At 34.1% G+C, this 20,793-nt stretch overlaps 2 protein-coding genes across 2 annotated transcripts; both read right to left on the bottom strand.

Annotated features, from left to right (window-relative positions):
* LOC148071930 (uncharacterized) lies at positions 1 to 2,502 on the bottom strand. Its single transcript, XM_087798623.1, has 6 exons — positions 2,460 to 2,502; positions 1,749 to 2,066; positions 1,282 to 1,611; positions 1,095 to 1,217; positions 333 to 382; positions 1 to 265 (listed from the first exon to the last, which is right to left on the bottom strand). The coding sequence occupies exons 1-6, from the start codon at positions 2,500 to 2,502 to the stop codon at positions 140 to 142; spliced, it is 990 nt and encodes a 329-aa protein (XP_087654749.1). The 3' UTR covers positions 1 to 139.
* Positions 2,503 to 15,384: 12,882 nt separating this feature from the next.
* On the bottom strand, positions 15,385 to 18,950 carry LOC148071929 (uncharacterized). Its single transcript, XM_087798622.1, has 6 exons — positions 18,908 to 18,950; positions 18,209 to 18,523; positions 17,742 to 18,071; positions 17,555 to 17,677; positions 16,528 to 16,577; positions 15,385 to 15,438 (listed from the first exon to the last, which is right to left on the bottom strand). Exons 1-6 carry the CDS (start codon positions 18,948 to 18,950, stop codon positions 15,385 to 15,387), a joined length of 915 nt encoding a protein of 304 aa, XP_087654748.1.
* Between the last annotated feature and the right edge of the window lie 1,843 nt (positions 18,951 to 20,793).

The following is a 20,793-nucleotide window of genomic DNA, read 5'->3' as shown; positions in this document are numbered from 1 at the left end:
AGGTTGTGACGTATCAATCCTTGAAGATCCGAGCAGGTCAGACTCCTCTTTTGGCCTCTTGTTCTCTTGTGAAGGATCTCTCTGGTGTTTCCACGTCCAGGCTCATCTCAGGTCCAGCAGGAGCATCATGATGACAAATCTATTCCTTCACATTGACCCCAGAATAGATCACGTTTTCCTGTAGATCCACACGTTTTTCCTTTCTTCCGCTTCTCCTCTTGGTGTAACTCGGAACAGCGTAAACCAATGATTCATAATTGTCCTGCTGGAAAATGAGAAACATATTAATACTGATGGATGAATAGAGAAGTTTAGTGACGTCTGGTTTCTACCTGCTGGTCCCCGTCATCAGTGGTGTAAATTGGATCAAGACATGAAGATTCTAAAGAGGAATGAAAATATTAAGCAGATGAATTGATTTATATATACATTCATGCCAGTAAAAATAAGTTAAGATTCAGTCATAGACAAATCAATACTTATATGTTTTATTGTGAAAGAAAACCCCAGAAATAACCAATTTGCAAAACAAATGTCATCTTAAGGACTTCTAATATAAATCAAGGAATTATAGGATATGTAAAAATAAGTTGAAAGGGCATGTGATGAAGAAAATACTCATCACTGATGATTAAAAAACAATGTATTTTCACTGAAAAAAAAAAGTCAAACCCTACTTTTCTATTTTGTCTTTGTGTGTAATCATCATCTAAAGTGAGGAAGTCGAGGTGAAAGAAGAACAAAAAGAAAGTTTGTGGCAGGAAACAGACTTTTGGAACTTCAGAGTTCTCTTGAAGAGAAAGAAATAACCGACAATAGAAAGTCAAACTATTGCATCATTCTGAAGCAAGAACGTTGAAGGTGCACCAAATACACTGATCTACCTTTAAAAAAAAGAAAGATCTAACAGTTGGTCTTCTTTTTACATCTTTACACATTAAACATCAGAAGAAACCAAGACAAGAAAAGAAATTCCAACCATCAATTAACTTTTTTAAATCCAAAAACTGCTTTGTAAAGTCTAAGTAAATAATGGATCAGATGTTACTTATTTTGTATCATTTTTAATTCGTGGATAAAAAATATATCCTTACTGTTTAAATCTTGCTTTAGTTTCCAGATGATGTAGGTCATTAGAAGAATAATGAGCAGACAAATGGCGAGACCAGCACCAAACACAATCTCCAGTTTACTTCTGAAGTCACTGCTATTATTTCCTGTTGGAAAATACATTTACAAGTGAATTCAATAATGTAAAATATTTGGTTAAAATACCTTGACTGTCTTTGGATCCATTTCCCCAAAAAATGTTTCCACATGAGACCACGGCGCAGTAGAGGGTCTCATGGTGAGAGGAGCTCACGTCTCTGGACAAGGTGTAGAAACATTTCCTCGACTGAATGGTAGAGTTTTCTTCACATTCATCTCCTCCAATGTCACGAGCCAAGAGAAAATGTGGTGCTTTGTCTGCTCCAGATTTGAACCAGTAAACTGATTCTTTTCCAGAACATGACTTTTTCTTCTTTGTGAGGAGTGAACATTGAAGATTACCGGAGGTTCCTGAATGCAGCAGATCAGTCTGAACCACATCAGTTACATCAGCATCTCTGTCTGTGAAGAAGTACAAATATTTAGTTATGATTGATTAAAATGGAGAATGAAAACAAATTTAACACGGAAGTTAAATATTGTAAATGTAAATATGTGATTTTAATCTGTATCAATAGTGGCGAAGAAGATACTTTTACCTTTAACATGCAGAAACAATGTATTCATAAATGTCATCTTTGAGTACACAACTTCACTGCAGAAATAAAATCCAGTGTCTCCAGACTCTGCTCTGCTAAGATTCAGATAAAAATGATCTGAGTCACGTTTTGCAGTCAATCGGGGAGACTTGTTTATTATTCGACTTCCAGAGGGATCCACAGAGGCTAAAACTTCCAGCTGGTTGTCAGAAGTTAATCTGGTCCACTGTGTGTTTCCATAGCTCGTCTCAATGTTGCATTTGAAAGTCACATCCTGTCCAACAAGTACGGTGATTGTGGGGACGTTTTGATCACATCCTGAAACAGATTAAACATGTCATTTTTTTGTGTAAATGTAAAATTGTGAATGTTTTAATTCACAATTTATTTTTATTCCACACCAATTTTTCTCAATTTCTCAATAAAAAGCTGAGTATTGCTATAATGTTAAAATAAAATAAAAATCTATTTTTGGTTGAAATTGTACCAAATAACCAAAAAAATGTGATCGGTTTGTAACGAATGTTTCTGATGAATTTAGAGAAACACGAAACTAACTCATCCAGAATCAAAATGATTTCAAACGAAAACTAAAAAACAACAGATGAAAACAACAAGTAGGTAGTATATAAAAAACAGAACAAATTATTGTTATTACAAGTAAATCAAGTGTTTTAATGAACTAAAGTTCATAATGCTGATAATTCTTACCTCCAGTCGAGACAAAGACGAAGAGAAAATAAGTAAAAAACATCTTCACCACAAGTCCAGCCAAGTTTGAGATACAAAACCTACAAACAAAGCGTTTATGTTGCAACACAAGTGGGTGGGAACAAAAGAATCATTGGTCGGTCGTCGTTTTTTTCTTCTCAGTTCGACCAATGAAAATAATCTGCATTTTTTTTACCCCAGAAGAACTCAATGGAAACTTCTGTGTAGAGATTTCAAAGCATGTTTGTGAAAATATGTTACTCCTCTTTTTACAAGCTTGAAGAATGAATTAAATGTCTCTCAGAGTTATTGTTTTTTCTTAAATATCTTCTGCTTCATGTGAGTTTGGTGCAGCACGTACGAATAATCTTCTTCTGATGTATTAAATTATGGTTTATATATTTATATTTGAACTTTTAACTTGATTTTTGGAGGAAGTCTTAGAAGCGTCTCTTATTTATTGGGCTTCTGAACACAACATATTTTGACTCACTATGAGAATGAAGATGGATGTGACAAAAGATGTTGATCCTGCTTGTGAAGAATGTCTATTTTCCTCTTTCTTTGGTGTTTTTCTAGTATTTCTGAACTTTATAATAAGATTAAATTACATGGCGAGATTGCGGATAAAAGAGGCCAAACTACGTTTCTACGTGGATCAGAACCGCTCCTCTGTCATCTGTGACCCAAGAGCACATTACATTTTGAATGAACAAACAAATTAATAGATTATACATGTTGGCCATTAACCTGACATAAGACACAGAGAAAGATAAATAATCCAACAAAGATATAAAAAAAAAAAATTTAGGCAATCAATAAAATGTAATAAAAAAAAATGATACATATTTAATTATGATGCTTATTTTTTAGGTATATTAAGGTAAATGATTTACTTAAAAACAATAATTAAATGATGATTTAATTGATTAAAAAAAAAAAGTGTAATTTAATCTTTTCAAATAAATACAGAAGAAAAAAATGATTTACAAAGATATGGAATAGCGACAGTTTTAAGGTGTTTTCTATTAAACTCAAATTTATGTGCAATACTTTACATACTCCATGTTGTTTATACTCACTAAATATATATATTTTTCCATTCAAGTTACATTTCAGTGACACATAAAGACATAAATATGATGAAAGTGTGCAACATTAAAACCTGTCAAGAAATGGCCCCTGACTTCCTGTCTTCTTCTCTCTGAGGCTTGATGTGCTTCCTGTCTTATGACTCCTAGTGTAAGAAAACATGTCTTTAACACATGTTAACACAAAACATTTAAGCAAGCTTTTTGGGCAAATGGGCAAATAAAATGTAATTAAATATCATAAAACATGAAAAAGGGACATGTTGAGTGTTTTAATATCTTTAAAAATGGAATAAACTCCACAGAGCATGTTCATGACGCTGAAGTTTAAGTCACACCTTCGTGCAGGATGAGGTCTGCAGAGGATCTATATGTTTGTTCAGCTCTCGTGTGGTTACTTCACACCCAGAGATGAAAAAAAGTCCCCTTTTCTAAACCTTGAGCAGCAATAGACAGGAAGAGCGTCTGACGACCACAACAACAAAAACTTTCCATTCAACTGTGAACAACAAGTTCTTCTGCTGGATCTGAAACTGTTTTAACATAAAAATAAAAAAAAACTTAGTTTATAATTAGATAAAAATCAAATCAAAGTGTAACCTTTAAGGGGGATTTAAAGTTTTAAAGTAATTAGAAAAAGGTAATAAACAATATAAACAGTTTACTAGATTTTGTGACTAAATTGTGTGTTCGTTCTGTGGAGTGTGTTACGAGGGTGACTTTTCTTCATGAACTTTATAAACTGTGTCATCAAATCAATCTACTGTCTTTATGAATCTCCACAGTTTTCCAAATGTTTATTTAAACTTATGACAATTCAGATAAAGGGTCTCAAACTCAGTTTAACAGTGTTTTGACACTTAAAATAATCACTACAAAAGGTCATAAAATGAAATTTGTTGTTGTTCCATCCAGTAAAGTTGTTGAAGTCTGATCTGAGTGGAGGTGAACTGTCAAAAACGTTTAGTTATTGTGTGCAAAAGCTAAGAAGAAGATGAGGAGGATGTTTCAATATTAAAAGGGGCGTTTTGAGATCAACCTATCAAATCACAGGTACATGTTCTTGTTCCCACCCCTTTTTGGTTTCTCTTTGAAGGCAACAGATGAAGACGTTTCACGTCAAAGTGTCGATGTTAGTGGATTTACCGTGACGATGTGGTAAGTATTTATCTCTCACTGGCTGATTGATTTTCATTTAATGTTTGATAAAGTTTCTCCACATTTATTCTTTTTTTCAACTACATTGGAATCAGACTAACAAAGATTTAACATATAATAATATGTTTTAATTCAAGTTGAATACGTGCTGAACTTTTTAGTTCCCACTAGTAGATGCTTTCTGCTCGCTCTTCTTACTTTCATATCTTCCATTTTGCAAAGTCCCGAGCTACTTCTATTTCCTCCCACAACCACACAAACACGTCAATGCACATAAGTGACAGCCCATTTCCTGCTTTCAACTGTCAGGGTTGAAGTAGGTCGTCTGAAGGTACGAGAAACTTGGTTTAAAAGAAACATGATTTAAAATCAAATGAGTTTTGATTTTGAATTTGAAACAAACGCAAAACATTGAACTTCTTCAGGACAAGTTTAAAATGTTTGACATCTACAGAATATTGGTTTTGAGGTTCATATGAATGTGTGACTTATATTTGTTTTTATTATTATTTTGTAGCTGCTTTTCAACAAATGCAGACCAAAGATCATGAAGACCATGAGGTAAAACTTTAAAAGAACACACTGAGCAACTCAATCCAGATTATTCTCAATGTATATCACTGTGTTTTTTTTATAATCCAGCAGGTTAATGAGGACGTTCTGGTCTATGCTGCACCAATTTACAACAAGAGGAAAAAATGGAAAAGAGAATCCTGATATGCAAGATAACGTCATAAATACTGGTGTGAGAGGACGTCAATAGAAGATTACTGGAGGTCAAATTCTTCCTCCTTCTGGAATATTTGATTGGGATTAAGAGCCTTCAACATAAAGGAGATAAAGTTCAACAAACCAGCTTCCATGGTTGCATCATCTCGATCAGTCGACAAAAACAGATGGTTTTTAAAACGAGATTCTATCATCACTTTGCTTTCCAACTGAATCATCCACTAGATTGTTCCTGTGATGTCACATGACAATTACACCATTGATGTTTAAAGATAAATCAAAAGTCCTGCTTGGTTGAAAAGATCAAAAACTGTCACTGGTTGAAAACGGTTCATAAAGACACAACTTTTTCAACACTGAGGAGGTTCAGATGCCACCCTTTTGTCAAGTCCAAGACCTGAGGACAAAAAGTAATACTAATAATAACATAATGGAGTATTTGTATGGTTACTATTTGTGTCAAATTGCCAATAAATGTCCAGTTTTACAAACTTTCCTCCTTGACCACTGCTTCCATCATTAAAACTCAAACATTTATTTCTAGTTTTTGTTTTGTATTTGTGACTGGCAAGTAAATTAAGATGGTAAAAAAAGCCTAGGATTTTTTTTTTCAAAATGAATGTAATGGTAAAATAAATATCTTTAATTTATTGTTGATGTAAATATGAACTCAACATGTTCTCAGTCAAACTAAAGTCAGGCTCTCTATATTTTAAGATAGAAGCTTTAAATATAGAGAGCCTGACAATAAACAATTAAAATTTAATGTAAAAATCTAACACAAACACTCACACGGGATCACACCTACAACACAAATGCACTAACAAGCACCAACACACACAGATACATAAGCAATCATGTTTCTGTGTTGAAATAGTTTTTGTTTGCTACATTTGAGCTGCTTTTACTTCCTGTTGACGACCACACAGAGATCTGTTTGAAAAGATCAGTGATGTCGGTCGTTCACACGCCCACATTTTTTTCTTTTTGCTGTGGCTGCTCCTTTTTTAGGAGCTTTTGTCGATTGTGCTTCATGTTGTTTCATATACTTATCTCTCTCATGTGACCTCCCTGGAGGTGGTTAACCAAACATCCGAGGTCTTTGAAAATCAATTTCAAGTGTTTTATCGGTGCGTACAAAAGAGCTGTCCGAGGTGCTGAAGATGCTGCGAGCAGCGGTAATATAAAAAAATAAATACTTTGAAAAGAAAATAAACTGTTCCAAACATCTCATTACAAAGTATAATATTCACCAGTAAAGTTAACATTCATCGTCTATAAAATATGTCTGTGCATGTGCAGGTGAATTTGTGTGTGCGTCACAAGTGTGCTTGAGGATGCTTCTAGAGTCAACCTCAAATTCCCTGAAGTTGTTTTTAAATAGTTTTTAATTAAATAATTTTCCTGTCTACTTTTCATCAGTGCTTTTTGTTAAAGCTTCTCAGAGGATCTTGTGCTTTGCTGCCTCCCTCCGTTATAGAAAGAGACTCTCGGAAATAAATCCTGTCGATGTAGCTCTGTGCAGCAAAACCAAAATCTTTATTTTTTCTTTGACTTGCTGGTTTAGGATAACATATCATTTAAAGAGACATTTAGTTGGATAACTATCCCTGAATATCTACCTGTTGGTGATGTTGTTCACCAGTTGCTGCTCGTTGGAAACCGTTAGCTCCTAGATTAGAACAATACAACTGTTCAACAGACGACAATAAGAGTTTCAAACTCGCAATTTGAGTTCAATATTTCCTTCCATACAGTAGAAACACTATGACGTTTTTTCAGAATCAAATCAGATCTCTCTGAGAAGTTTTAATTCAAAAGCAGGATGGAAAACTTTTGTCATGTTTTGAAATGATTTTGTCTGATCGTCAAGATAGCAACACCAGTTATCATCACACAACCTTCTGTGAGTCACAAACTTTTTTATTTATTTTTGATTCCATGTTTATCTTCACCAATAGTCACTCAAAAGGTAGAACATGTTTAAACGTCACAGATGTCAGATATTACACAATAGAAACTGAGCTTGAATAGAAACGTTCATGTTACTTTGGTCACTTATTTAAACTTCCTGTGTCTTTCTTAATGAGGTCAAGAACATTTGTTTCTTCTTCTCACTGCATGTGACAAAACCACAAAGACCTTCCTCACAGTCCAAACATTCTTCATTTTGATATTGCATTATTAAATAAGGCCGCAATTTAAAAGTTGACTTGTGTGAATATAGTTATCAATGAAAATATTGTATATATTAAGACAATTAAATTACTTGACTGTATTATGTCTGTTAAAGGAGTTGTCCATGAGGCTTCCAATGTTCCTGATCCTCCTCCTAGTCCATCCACACAGTTCTTTCTATTGATTGAAGTAGTTCCTGAGTAGAGGTTGAGGTTGTGACGTATCAATCCTTGAAGATCCGAGCAGGTCAGACTCCTCTTTTGGCCTCTTGTTCTCTTGTGAAGGATCTCTCTGGTGTTTCCACGTCCAGGCTCATCTGAGGTCCAACATAAGTATCATGATGACAAATCTATTCCTTCACATTGACCCCAGAATAGATCACGTTTTCCTGTATATCCACACGTTTTTCCTTTCTTCCGCTTCTCCTCTTGGCGTAACTCGGCACAGTGTAAACCAATGATTCAGAATTGTCCTGCTGGAAAACGAGAAACATATTAGTACTGATGGATAAATAGAGAAGTTCAGTGACGTCTGATTTCTACCTGCTGGTCCCCGTCATCAGCTTTGGACGTTGGTTGAAAACGTGAAGATTCTATAGAGGAAAGAAAATATTACGCAGATGAACGTGTTTCATTAAACTTTCAACCAAAATAACGTGAAAACTTCTCTGAACTTTCACTTGTGCTTCCTGTCTCTAGTTTGAGTTTCTATTCTTCTCTTGACAGCATTGATGAGATCAGCTGTAGATGATCCTCCTAAAAACCACCAGAACCTGATGTTACTGGATCCTGTGGTTCATCTCTCTTATATATACAGTATATACATATATATATACACATAGGTATATATATATATATAGATTCATGCCAGTAAAAATGAGTTAAAATTCAGTCATAGACAAATCAATACTAATATGATTTTATCTGAAAAAAATAACAGAAATAACCAATTTCCAAAACAAATATCAACTTAAAGATTTCTAATATAAATCAAGCAATTATAGGATATGTAAACATACGTTGAACGGGGAGGTGATGAAGACAAAACACATCCCTGATGATTAAAAAACAATGTATTTTCACCCCCCCCCCAAAAAAAAAGTCAACCCCTTCTTTTCTATTTTGTCTTTGTGTGTAATCATCATCTGAAGTGAGGAATTCGAGGTGAAAGAAGAACAAAAAGAAAGTTTGTGGCAGGAAACAGACTTTTGGAACTTCAGAGTTCTCATGAAGAGAAAAAAATAAGAGTCAATATGAAGTCAAACTATTGCATCATTCCGAAGCAAGAACATTGAAGGTGCACCTAATTCACTGATCTACGTTTAAAAAAAGAAAGATCTAACAGTTAGTCTTCCTTTCACATCTTTACACATTAAACATCAGAAGAAACCAAGACAAGAAAATAAATTCGAACCATCAATTAACTTTTTTGAATCCAAAAACGACTTTCTAAGTAAACAATGGATCAGATGTTACTTATTTTGTATCATTTTTAATTTGTGGATAAAAAAATGGCGAGACCAGCACCAAACACAATCTCCAGTTTACTTCTGAAGTCACTGCTATTATTTCCTGTTGGAAAATACATTTACAAGTGAATTCAATAATATTAAATATCTGGTTAAAATACCTTGACTGTCTTTGGATCCATTTCCCCAAAAAATGTTTCCACATGAGACCACGGCGCAGTAGAGGGTCTCATGGTGAGAGGAGGTCACGTCTCTGGACAAGGTGTAGAAACATTTCCTCGACTGAATGGTAGAGTTTTCTTCACATTCATCTCCTCTAATGTCACGAGCCAAGAGAAAACTCGGTGCCTTGTCTGCTCCAGATTTGAACCAGTAAACTCATTCCTTTCCAGAACATGAGTTTTTCTTCTTTGTGAGGAGTGAACATTGAAGATTACCGGAGGTTCCTGAATGCAGCAGATCAGTCTGAACCACATCAGTTATATCAGAATCTCTGTCTGTGAAGAAGTCCAAATATTTAGTTATGATTGATTAAAATGGAGAATGAAAACAGATTTAACACGGAAGTTAAATATTGTAAATATAAATATGTGATTCTGATCTGTATCAATAGTGGCGAATAAGATACTCCTTACCTTTAACGTGCAGAAAAAATGTATTTATAAATGTCGTCTTTAAGAACAAAACTTCACTGCAGAAGTAAAATCCAGTGTCTCCAGTCTCTGCTCTGCTAAGATTCAGATCAAAATGATCTGAGTCACGTTTTGCGGTCAATCGGGGAGACTTGGTTATTATTCGACTTCCAGAGTGATCCATAGAGAGTAAAACTTCCAGCAGGTTGTCAGAAGTTAATCTGGTTAACTGTGTGATTCCATAGCTCGTCCCAATGTTGCATTTGAAAGTCACATCCTGTCCAACAAGTACGGTGATTGTTGAGAAGTTTTGATCACATCCTGAAACAGATTAAACATGTCATTTTTTTGTGTAAATGTAAAATTGTGAACGTTTTAATTCACAATTTATTTTTATTCCACACCAATTTTTCTCAATTTCTCAATAAAAAGCTGAGTATTGCTATAATGTTAAGATAAAATAAAGATCTATTTTTGGTTGAAATTGTACCAAATAACCAAAACAATTTGATCGGTTTATTACGAATGTTTCTGATGAATTTAGAGAAACACAAAACTAACTCATCCAGAATCAAAATGATTTCAAACAAAAACTAAAAAATAACAGATGAAAACAACGAGTAAGTAGTATATAAAAAACAGAACAAATTATTGTTATTACAAGTAAATCAAGTGTTTTAATGAACTAAAAGTTCATAAAGCTGATAATTCTTACCTCCAGTCGAGACAAATACGAAGAGAAAATAAATGTAAAACATCTTCACCACAAGTCCAGCCAAGTTTGAGATACAAAACCTACAAACAAAGCGTTTATGTTGCGACACAAGTGGGTGGGAACAAAAGAATCATTGGTCGGTCGTCGTTTGTTTCTTCTCAGTTCGACCAATCAAAATAATCTGCATTTTTTTTACCCCAGAAGAACTCAATGGAAACTTCTGTGTAGAGATTTCAAAGCATGGTTGTGAAAATATGTTACTCCTCTTTTTACAAGCTTGAAGAATGAATTAAATGGCTCTCAGAGTTATTGTTTTTTCTTAAATATCTTCTGCTTCATGTGAGTTTGGTACAGCACGAACGAATAATCTTCTTCTGATGTATTCAATTATTGTTTATATATTTATATTTGAACTTTTAACTTGATTTTTGGAGGAAGTCTTAGAAGCGTCTCTTATTTATTGGGCTTCTTAACACAACATTCTTTGACTCACTATGAGAATGAAGATGGATGTGACAAAAGATGTTGATCCTGCTTGTGAAGAATGTCTATTTTCCTCTTTCTTTGGTGTTTTTCTAGTATTTCTGAACTTTATAATAAGATTAAATTACATGACAAGATTCCGGATAAAAGAGGCCAAACTACGTTTCTACGTGGATCAGAACCGCTCCTCTGTCATCTGTGACCCAAGAGTAGCACATTACATTTTGAATGAACAAACAAATTAATAGATTATACATGTTGGCCATTAACCTGAAGACACAGAGAAAGATAAATAATCCAACAAAGATATAAAAAAAAAAATTTAGGCAATCAATAAAATGTAATTAAAAGAAAATGATACATATTTAATTATGATGGTTATTTTTTAAGTATATTACAATAAGTAAATGATTTACTTAAAAACAAGAATTAAATGATGATTTAATTGATTTAAAAAAAAAAACGTGTAATTTAATCTTTTCAAATAAATACAGAAGAAAAAAAATGATTTACAAAGATATGGAATAGCGACAGTTTTAAGGTTTTTTCTATTCAAATCAAATTTATGTGCAATACTTTACATACTCCATGTTGTTTATACTCACTAGATATATATATTTTTCCATTTAAGTTACATTTCAGTGACACATAAAGACAGAAATATGATGAAAGTGTGCAACATTAAAACCTGTCAAGCAATGGCCCCTGACTTCCTGTCTTCTTCTCTCTGAGGCTTGATGTGCTTCCTGTCTAATGACTCCTAGTGTAACATGTCTTTTAAACATGTTCACACAAAACATTTAAGCAAGCTTTTTGGGCAAATGGGCAAATAAAAGGTAATTAAATATCATAAAACATGAAAAAGGGACATGTTGAGTGTTTTAATGTCTTTCAAAATGGACTTGACTCCACAGAGCATGTTCATGACGCTCGACTGCTGCAGTTCAAGTCACACCTTCATGCAGGATGAGGTTTGCAGAGGGTATTTATGTTTGTGCAGCTCTCATGTCGTTACTTCACACCCAGAGATGAAAAAAAGTCCACTTTTCTAAACCTTGTGCAGCAATAGACAGGAAGAGCGTCTGACGACCACAACAAAAATAAACTTTCCATTCAACTGTGAACAACAAGTTCTGCTGGATCTGAAACTGTTTTAAAATAAAAATAAAAAAACTTTAGTTTATAATTAGATAAAAATCAAATCAAAGTGTAACCTTTAAGGGGGATTTAAAGTTTTAAAGTAATTAGAAAAAGGTAATCAACAATATAAACAGTTTACTAGATTTTGTGACTAAATTGTGTGTTCGTTCTGTGGAGTGTGTTACGAGAGTGACTTATCTTCATGAACTTTATAAACTGTGTCATCAAATGCATCTACTGTCTTTATGAATCTCCACAGTTTTCCAAATGTTTATTTAAACTTATGACAATTCAGATAAAGGGTCTCAAACTCAGTTTAACAGTGTTTTGACACTTAAAATAATCACTACAAAAGGTCATTAAATAAAATGTGTTGTTGTTCCATCCAGTAAAGTTGTTGAAATATGATCTGAGTGGAGGTGAACTGTCAAAAACGTTTATTTATTGTGTGCAAAAGCTAAGAAGAAGATGAGGAGGATGTTTCAATATTAAAAGGGGCGTTTTGAGATCAACCTATCAAATCACAGGTACATGTTCTTGTTCCCACCCCTTTTTTGTTTCTCTTTGAAGGCAACAGATGAAGACGTTTCACGTCAAAGTGTCGATGTTAGTGGATTTACCGTGACGATGTGGTAAGTATTTATCTCTCACTGGCTGATTGATTTTCATTTAATGTTTGATAAAACTGATAACTGCTCTGATCCAGCCTTACACCCCAGCTCGGGCTCTGAGGTCTGTGGATTAGAATCTAATTATGGTTCCACGCACACGACTCAGGACCAGAGGAGAGAAATCTTTTCAGGCTGTTGCTCCTAAGCTTTGGAACAATCTTCCTCTCTCTTTGCGCTTGATGGATCTACTGACTCCTTCAAGAAACATCTTAAGATGTTTATATTTGTTCAGGCTTTTCCTTGATTTTCTGGAACTCCTGTGTTGTTCTCAGTATTATCTTGATCTTTAAAGTGTATATACTTTTTTTAATATTGTTTTGTTTGTTTAAGCGCTTTGTGACCCTGGTCTAGAAAAGCGCTATATAAATAAATATTACTTACTTACTTACTTACTTACTTACTTTAAGTTTCTCCACGTTTATTCATTTTTCAACCACATTTCAATCAGACTAACAAAGTTTTAACATATAATAATATGTTTTAATTCAAGTCGAATACATGCTGAACTTTTTAGTTCACACTAGTTGATGTTTTCTGCTCGCTCTTGTTACTTCATATCTTCCATTTTGCAAAGTCCTGAGCTACTTCTATTTCCTCCCACAACCACACAAACACGTCAATGCACATAAGTGACAGCCCATTTCCTGCTTTGAACTGTAAGCGTTGAAGTAGGTCGTCTGAAGGTACGAGAAACTTGGTTTGAAAGAAACATGATTTAAAATCAAATGACTTATGATTTTGATTTTGAAACAAACACAAAACATTGAACTTCTTCAGGACAAGTTTAAAATGTTTGACATCTACAGAATATTGGTTTTGAGGTTCATATGAATGTGTGACTTATATTTGTTTTTATTATTATGTTGTAGCTGCTTTTCAACAAATGCTCATGAAGACCAGGAGGTAAAACTTTAAAAGAACACACTGAGCAACTCAATCCAGATTATTCTCAAAGTATATCACTGTGTTTTCTTATAATCCGGCAGGTTAATGAGGACGTTCTGGTCTTTGCTGCACCAATTTACAACAAGAGGAAAAAATGGAAAAGAGAATCCTGATATGCAAGATAACGTCAAAAATACTGGTGTGAGAGGACGTGAATAGAAGATTACTGGAGGTCAAATTCTTCCTCCTTCTGGATTATTTGATTGGGATTAATAGCCTTCAACATAAAGGAGACAAAGTTCAACAAACCAGCTTCCATGGTTGCATCATCTCGATCAGTCGACAAAAACAGATGGTTTTTAAAACGACATTCTATCATCACTTTGCTTTCCAACTGAATCATCCACTAGATTGTTCCTGTGATGTCACATGACAATTACACCATTGATGTTTCAAGTGAAATCAAAAGTCCTGCTTGGTTGAAAAGATCAAAAACTGTCACTGGTTGAAAACGGTTCATAAAGACAAAACTCTTTCAACACTGAGGAGGTTCAGATGCTACCCTTTTGTCAAGTCCAAGACCTGAGGACAAAAAGTAACACTAATAATAACATAATGGAGTATTTGTATGGTTACTATTTGTGTCAAATTGCCAATAAATGTCCAGTTTTACAAACTTTCCTCCTTGACCACTGCTTCCATCATTAAAACTCAAACATTTATTTCTAGGTTTTGTTTTGTATTTGTGACTGACAAGTAAATTAAGATGGTAAAAAAAGCCTAGGATTTTTTTTTTCAAAATTAATGTAATGGTAAAATAAATATCTTTAATTTATTGTTGATGTAAATATGAACTCAACATGTTCTCAGTCAAACTAAAGTCAGGCTCTCTATATTTTAAGATAGAAGCTTTAAATATAGAGAGCCTGACAATAAACAATTCAAATTTAATGTAAAAATCTAACACAAACACTCACACGGGATCACACCTACAACACAAATGCACTAACAATCATGTTTCTGTGTTGAATTAGTTTTTGTTTGCTACATTTGAGCTGCTTTTACTTCCTGTTGACGACCACACAGAGATCTGTTTGAAAAGATCAGTGATGTCGGTCGTTCACACGCCCACATTTTTTTCTTTTTGCTGTGGCTGCTCCTTTTTTAGGAGCTGTTGTCGATTGTGCTTCATGTTGCTTCATATACTTATCTCTCTCATGTGACCTCCCTGGAGGTTGTTAACCAAACATCCGAGGTCTTTGAAAATCAATTTCAAGTGTTTTATCGGTGCGTACAAAAGAGCTGTCCGAGGTGCTGAAGATGCTGCGCGCAGCGGTAATATAAAAAAATAAATACTTTGAAAAGAAAATAAACTGTTCCAAACATCTCATTACAAAGTATAATATTCACCAGTAAAGTTAACATTCATCGTCTATAAAATATGTCTGTGCATGTGCAGGTGAATTTGTGTGTGCGTCACAAGTGTGCTTGAGGATGCTTCTAGAGTCAACCTCAAATTCCCTGAAGTTGTTTTTAAATAGTTTTTAATTAAATAATTTTCCTGTCTACTTTTCATCAGCGCTTTTTGTTAAAGCTTCTCAGAGGATATTGTGCTTTGCTGCCTCCCTCCGTTATAGAAAGAGACTCTCGGAAATAAATCCTGTCGATGTAGCTCTGTGCAGCAAAACCAAAATCTTTATTTTTTCTTTGACTTGCTGGTTTAGGATAACATATCATTTAAAGAGACATTTAGTTGGATAACTATCCCTGAATATCTACCTGTTGGTGATGTTGTTCACCAGTTGCTGCTCGTTGGAAACTGTTAGCTCCTAGATTAGAACAATACAACTGTTCAACAGACGACAATAAGAGTTTCAAACTCGCAATTTGAGTTCAATATTTCCTTCCATACAGTAGAAACACTATGACGTTTTTTCAGAATCAAATCAGATCGCTCTGAGAAGTTTTAATTCAAAAGCAGGATGGAAAACTTTTGTCATGTTTTGAAATGTGTGTTTCCCCTCTGGGGATGAATAAAGCTTTTCTATAAATGATTTTGTCTGATCGTCAAGATAGCAACACCAGTTATCATCACACAACCTTCTGTGAGTCACAAACTTTTTTATTTATTTTTGATTCCATGTTTATCTTCACCAATAGTCACTCAAAAGCTAGAACATGTTTGAACGTCACAGATGTCAGATATTACGCAATAGAATCTGAGCTTGAATAGAAACGTTCATGTTACTTTGGTCACTTATTTAAACTTCCTTTCTCTTTCTTAATGAGGTCAAGAACATTTGTTTCTTCTTCTCACTGCATGTGACAAAACCACAAAGACCTCCCTCACAGTCCAACATTCTTCATTTTGATATTTCATGATTAAATGATGCCGCAATTTAAAAGTTGACTTGTGTGAATATAGTTATTAATGAAAATATTGTATATATTAAGAAAATTAAATTACTTGACTGTATTATGTCTGTTAAAGGAGTTGTCCATGAGGCTTCCAATGTTCCTGATCTTCCTCCTAGTCCATCCACACAGTTCTTTCTATAGATTGATTTAGCTCCAGAGTAGAGGTTGAGGTTGTGACGTATCAATCCTTGAAGATCCGAGCAGGCCAGACTCCTCTTTTGGCCTCTTGTTCTCTTGGGAAGGATCTCTCTGGTGTTTCCACATCCAGGCTCATCTGAGGTCCAGCAGGAGCATCATGATGACAAATCTATTCCTTCACATTGACCCCAGAATAGATCACGTTTTCCTGTAGATCCACACGTTTTTCCTTTCTTCCGCTTCTCCTCTTGGTGTAACTCGGTACAGCGTAAACCAATGATTCAGAATTGTCCTGCTGGAAAACAAGAAACATATTAGTACTGATGGATAAATAGAGAAGTTCGGTGACGTCTGGTTTCTACCTGCTGGTCCCCGTCATCAGCTTTGGACGTTGGTTGAAAACGTGAAGATTCTATAGAGGAAAGAAAATATTACGCAGATGAACATGTTTCATTAAACCTCCAACCAAAATAGTGTGAAAAATTCTCTGAACTTTCAGTCTCTATTCTTCTCTTGACAGCATTGATGAGATCAACTGTAGACGATCCCCCTAAAAACCGCCAGAACCTGATGTTACTGGATCCTGTGGTTCATCTCTCTTATATATATATATATATATATATATATATATATATATATATATATATATATATATATATATATATATATATATATATATATATATATATATATATATATATATATATATATATACAGTATATATATATATATAGATTCATGCCAGTAAATATGAGTTAAAATTCAGTCATAGACAAATCAATACTAATATGTTTTATTCTGAAAAAAATAACAGAAATAACCAATTTCCAAAACAAATCTCAACTTAAAGATTTCTAATATAAATCAAGGAATTATAGGATATGTAAACATATGTTGAACGGGGAGGTGATGAAGACAAAACACATCCCTGATGATTAAAAAACAATGTATTTTCACCCCCCCCCCAAAAAAGTCAACCCCTTTATTTCTATTTTGTCTTTGTGTGTAATCATCATCTGAAGTGAGGAATTCGAGGTGAAAGAAGAACAAAAAGAAAGTTTGTGGCAGGAAACAGACTTTTGGAACTTCAGAGTTCTCATGAAGAATAACTGACAAAAGAAAGTCAAACTATTGCATCATTCGGAAGCAAGAACATTGAAGGTGCACCTAATTCACTGATCTACGTTTAAAAAAAGAAAGATCTAACAGTTAGTCTTCCTTTCACATCTTTACACATTAAACATCAGAAGAAACCAAGACAAGAAAAGAAATTCGAACCATCAATTAACTTTTTTAAATCCAAAAACTACTTTCTAAGTAAATAATGGATCAGATGTTACTTATTTTGTATCATTTTTAATTTGTGGATAAAAAAATATATATTCTTACTGTTTAAATCTTGCTTTAGTTTCCAGATGATGTAGGTCATTAGAAGAATAATGAGCAGACAAATGGAGAGACCAGCACCAAACACAATCTCCAGTTTACTTCTGAAGTCACTGCTATTATTTCCTGTTGGAAAATACATTTACAAGTGAATTCAACAATGTAAAATGTTTGGTTAGAATACCTTGACTGTCTTTGGATCTATTTCCAACAAAAATGTGTCCACATGAGACCACGGCGCAGTAGAGGGTCTCATGGTGAGAGGAGCTCACGTCTCTGGACAAGTTGTAGAAACATTTCCTCGACTGAATCGTGGAGTTTTCTTCACATTCATCACCTCCAATGTCACGAGCCAAGAGAAAATGTGGTGCCTTGTCTGCTCCAGATTTGAACCAGTAAACTGATTCCTTTCCAGAACATGAGTTTTTCTTCTTTGTGAGGAGTGAACATTGAAGATTACCGGAGGTTCCTGAATGCAGCAGATCAGTCTGAACCACATCAGTTACATCAGCATCTCTGTCTGTGAAGAAGTACAAATATTTAGAGATGATTGATTAAAATGGAGAATGAAAACAGATTTATCACAGAAGTTAAATATTATAAATGTAAATATGTGATTTTAATCTGTATCAATAGTGGCGAAGAAGATACGTTTACCTTTAACATGCAGAAACATTGTATTCATAAATGTCGTCTTTAAGTACAAAACTTCACTGCAGAAGTAAAATCCAGTGTCTCCAGACTCTGCTCTGCTAAGATTCAGATCAAAATGATCTGAGTCACGTTTTGCAGTGAATCGAATCTTGTTTGAAGATAATCTTCCAAAGCGAGCCACAGAGACTAAAACTTCCAGCAGGTTGTCAGAAGTTAATCTGGTCCACTGTAAGTCTCCGAGTCTGTTCTCAATGTTGCATTTGAAAGTCACATCCTGTCCAACAAGTACGGTGATTGTTGAGAAGTTTTGATCACATCCTGGAACAGATTAAACATGTCATTGTTTTGTGTAAATGTAAAATTGTGAACATTTTAATTCACAATTTATCTTTATTCCACAACAATTTGTCAGTAAAAAGCTGAGTACTGCAGAAATGTTAAAATAAAATAAAAATCTATTTTTGGTTGAAATAGTACCAAATAACCTAAAAAACTTTCTTGAACAGTTTGTTACGAATGTTTCAGGTGAATTTATAGAAACACAAAACTAACTCATCCAGAATCAAAAGGATTTCAAACGAAAACTCAAAACAACAGATGAAAACAATGAGGAAGATGAAAAAAAACAGAACAAATTATTGTTATTACAAGTTAATCAAGGGTTTTAATGAACTAAAAGTTCATAATGCTGATAATTCTTACCTCCAGTCGAGACAAAGACGAAGAGAAAATAAACGTAAAACATCTTCACCACAAGTCCAGCCAAGTTTGAGATACAAAACCTACAAACTGAAGCGTTTATGTTGCAACACAAGTGGGTGGGAACAAAAGAATCATTGGTCGGTCGTCATTTTTTTCTTCTCAGTTCGACCAATGAAAATAATCAGCCTTTTTTTTTACCCCAGAAGAACTCAATGGAGACTTCTGTGTAGAGATTTCAAAGCATGTTTGTGAAAGTATGTTACTCCTCTTTTTACAAGCTTGAAGAATGAATTAAATGGCTCTCAGAGTTATTGTTTTTTCTTAAATATCTTCTGCTTCATGTGAGTTTGGTGCAGCACGTACGAATAATCTTCTTCTGATGTATTCAATTATTGTTTGTATATTTATATTTGAACTTTGAACAGTTCATCTCAAATACTCGGCTGATTTTTGGATATAGTTTTAGATGAGGGCTGTCTGTTCTCCTTAAGAACAGAGTCAAAGCTCGGTCTGCATAGATCCTATTAATTAGGACTCGTTTCCCATGAAGGTTGGAGCATTTTCCGGGTGGAAGATAAGATCTTGCCCCAAATGGAGAAGTTTAAGTACCTTTGGGTCTTGTTCAGGTGTGAGGGAATAAAGGATTGGTAGTAAAAAGAGAGCTAAGCAAAAAGGCAAAACTCTGTGTATACCAGTCGATCTAAGTCTCTACCCGCACCAAGATTCAATCTTTATTAACCAGTACATATTGTTATACATACGTAGAATTGTTCGTGGTTGTAACATATGGCAACGAACGCTGGGCAGTGACGGAAAGAAATGAGATTGCGGATAAAAGAGGTCAAACTAAGTTTCCTACGTAGATCAGAACCGCTGCTCTGTCTTCTGTGACCCAAGAGTAGCACAAAACATTTTGAATAAACAAACAAATAAATAGATTATACATGTTGGCCATTAACCTGAAGACACAGAAAAAGATGAAAAAAATAAAAAATAAAATGTGTATTTTAATCAAAAATTTCAAAAAATCAAATAAATATATAAGAAAAAATTGATTAAAAAAAAATATGGAATAGCGACAGATTTGTTTTTTTTCTATTCAAATCAAATTTATGTGGAATACTTTACTCACTCCATGTTGTTTACACTCACTATAGATATATATTTTCCATTCAAGTTACACTACAACGACACATAAAGTCAGACATATGATAAAATATGAAGATTTTTGTGCTTGAATAACATATTTGAACTATTTTCATGTTGGATGGATGAGTCTGTGGATAAATGGATGAAAGATACATTTACAATTATAGCTTATAAATGACTGCTGAAACAACTTTCCAAAAAATATATATTTTGTTTGGATATTTTTTTTGTTCAAATCTTTATTTCTTTATTGTGAAGAAAACACTCACAGTCTCATAGAGATGTGGTCTGGAGTGCAACATTAAAACCTGTCAAGCGATGGCCCCTGACTTCCTGTCTTCTTCTCTCTGAGGCTTGATGTGCTTCCTGTCTTATGACTCCTAGTGTAAGAAAACATGTCTTTTACACATGTTTACACAAAACATTTAAGCAAGCTTTTTGGGCAAATGGTAAATAAAATGTAATTAAATATCATAAAACATGAAAAAGGGACATGTTGAGTGTTTTAATATCTTTAAAAATGGAATAAACTCCACAGAGCATGTTCATGACGTTGAAGTTTAAGTCACACCTTCGTGCAGGATGAGGTCTGCAGAGGATCTATATGTTTGTTCAGCTCTCGTGTGGTTACTTCACACCCAGAGAAGAAAAAAAGTCCCCTTTTCTAAACCTTGAGCAGCAATAGACAGGAAGAGCGTCTGACGACCACAACAACAAAAACTTTCCATTCAACTGTG

Source organism: Callionymus lyra, chromosome 9 (assembly GCF_982586985.1).
Source record: "Callionymus lyra chromosome 9, fCalLyr1.hap1.1, whole genome shotgun sequence".
NCBI classification, from domain to species: domain Eukaryota; kingdom Metazoa; phylum Chordata; class Actinopteri; order Syngnathiformes; family Callionymidae; genus Callionymus; species Callionymus lyra.
The sequence above is the reverse complement of the archived record's forward strand: the minus strand, read 5'-3'. Positions and strand labels throughout refer to the sequence as shown.

What these genes read in the sequence shown, in the direction of transcription:
- LOC148071930 (XM_087798623.1), bottom strand. Translation starts at nt 2,502, where the DNA reads ATGTTTTTTACTTATTTTCTCTTCGTCTTTGTCTCGACTGGAG. An exon ending in ATTGTTTCTGCATGTTAAAG is followed by an intron (nt 1,612 to 1,748) that starts GTAAAAGTATCT and finishes ACTTCTTCACAG; the next exon opens with ACAGAGATGCTGATGTAACT. An exon ending in GGGAAATGGATCCAAAGACA is followed by an intron (nt 1,218 to 1,281) that starts GTCAAGGTATTT and finishes ATTTTCCAACAG; the next exon opens with GAAATAATAGCAGTGACTTC.
- LOC148071929 (XM_087798622.1), bottom strand. Translation starts at nt 18,950, where the DNA reads ATGTTTTACGTTTATTTTCTCTTCGTCTTTGTCTCGACTGGAG. An exon ending in AATGTTTCTGCATGTTAAAG is followed by an intron (nt 18,072 to 18,208) that starts GTAAACGTATCT and finishes ACTTCTTCACAG; the next exon opens with ACAGAGATGCTGATGTAACT. An exon ending in ACTAAAGCAAGATTTAAACA is followed by an intron (nt 16,578 to 17,554) that starts GTAAGAATATAT and finishes TTTCCTCTATAG; the next exon opens with AATCTTCACGTTTTCAACCA.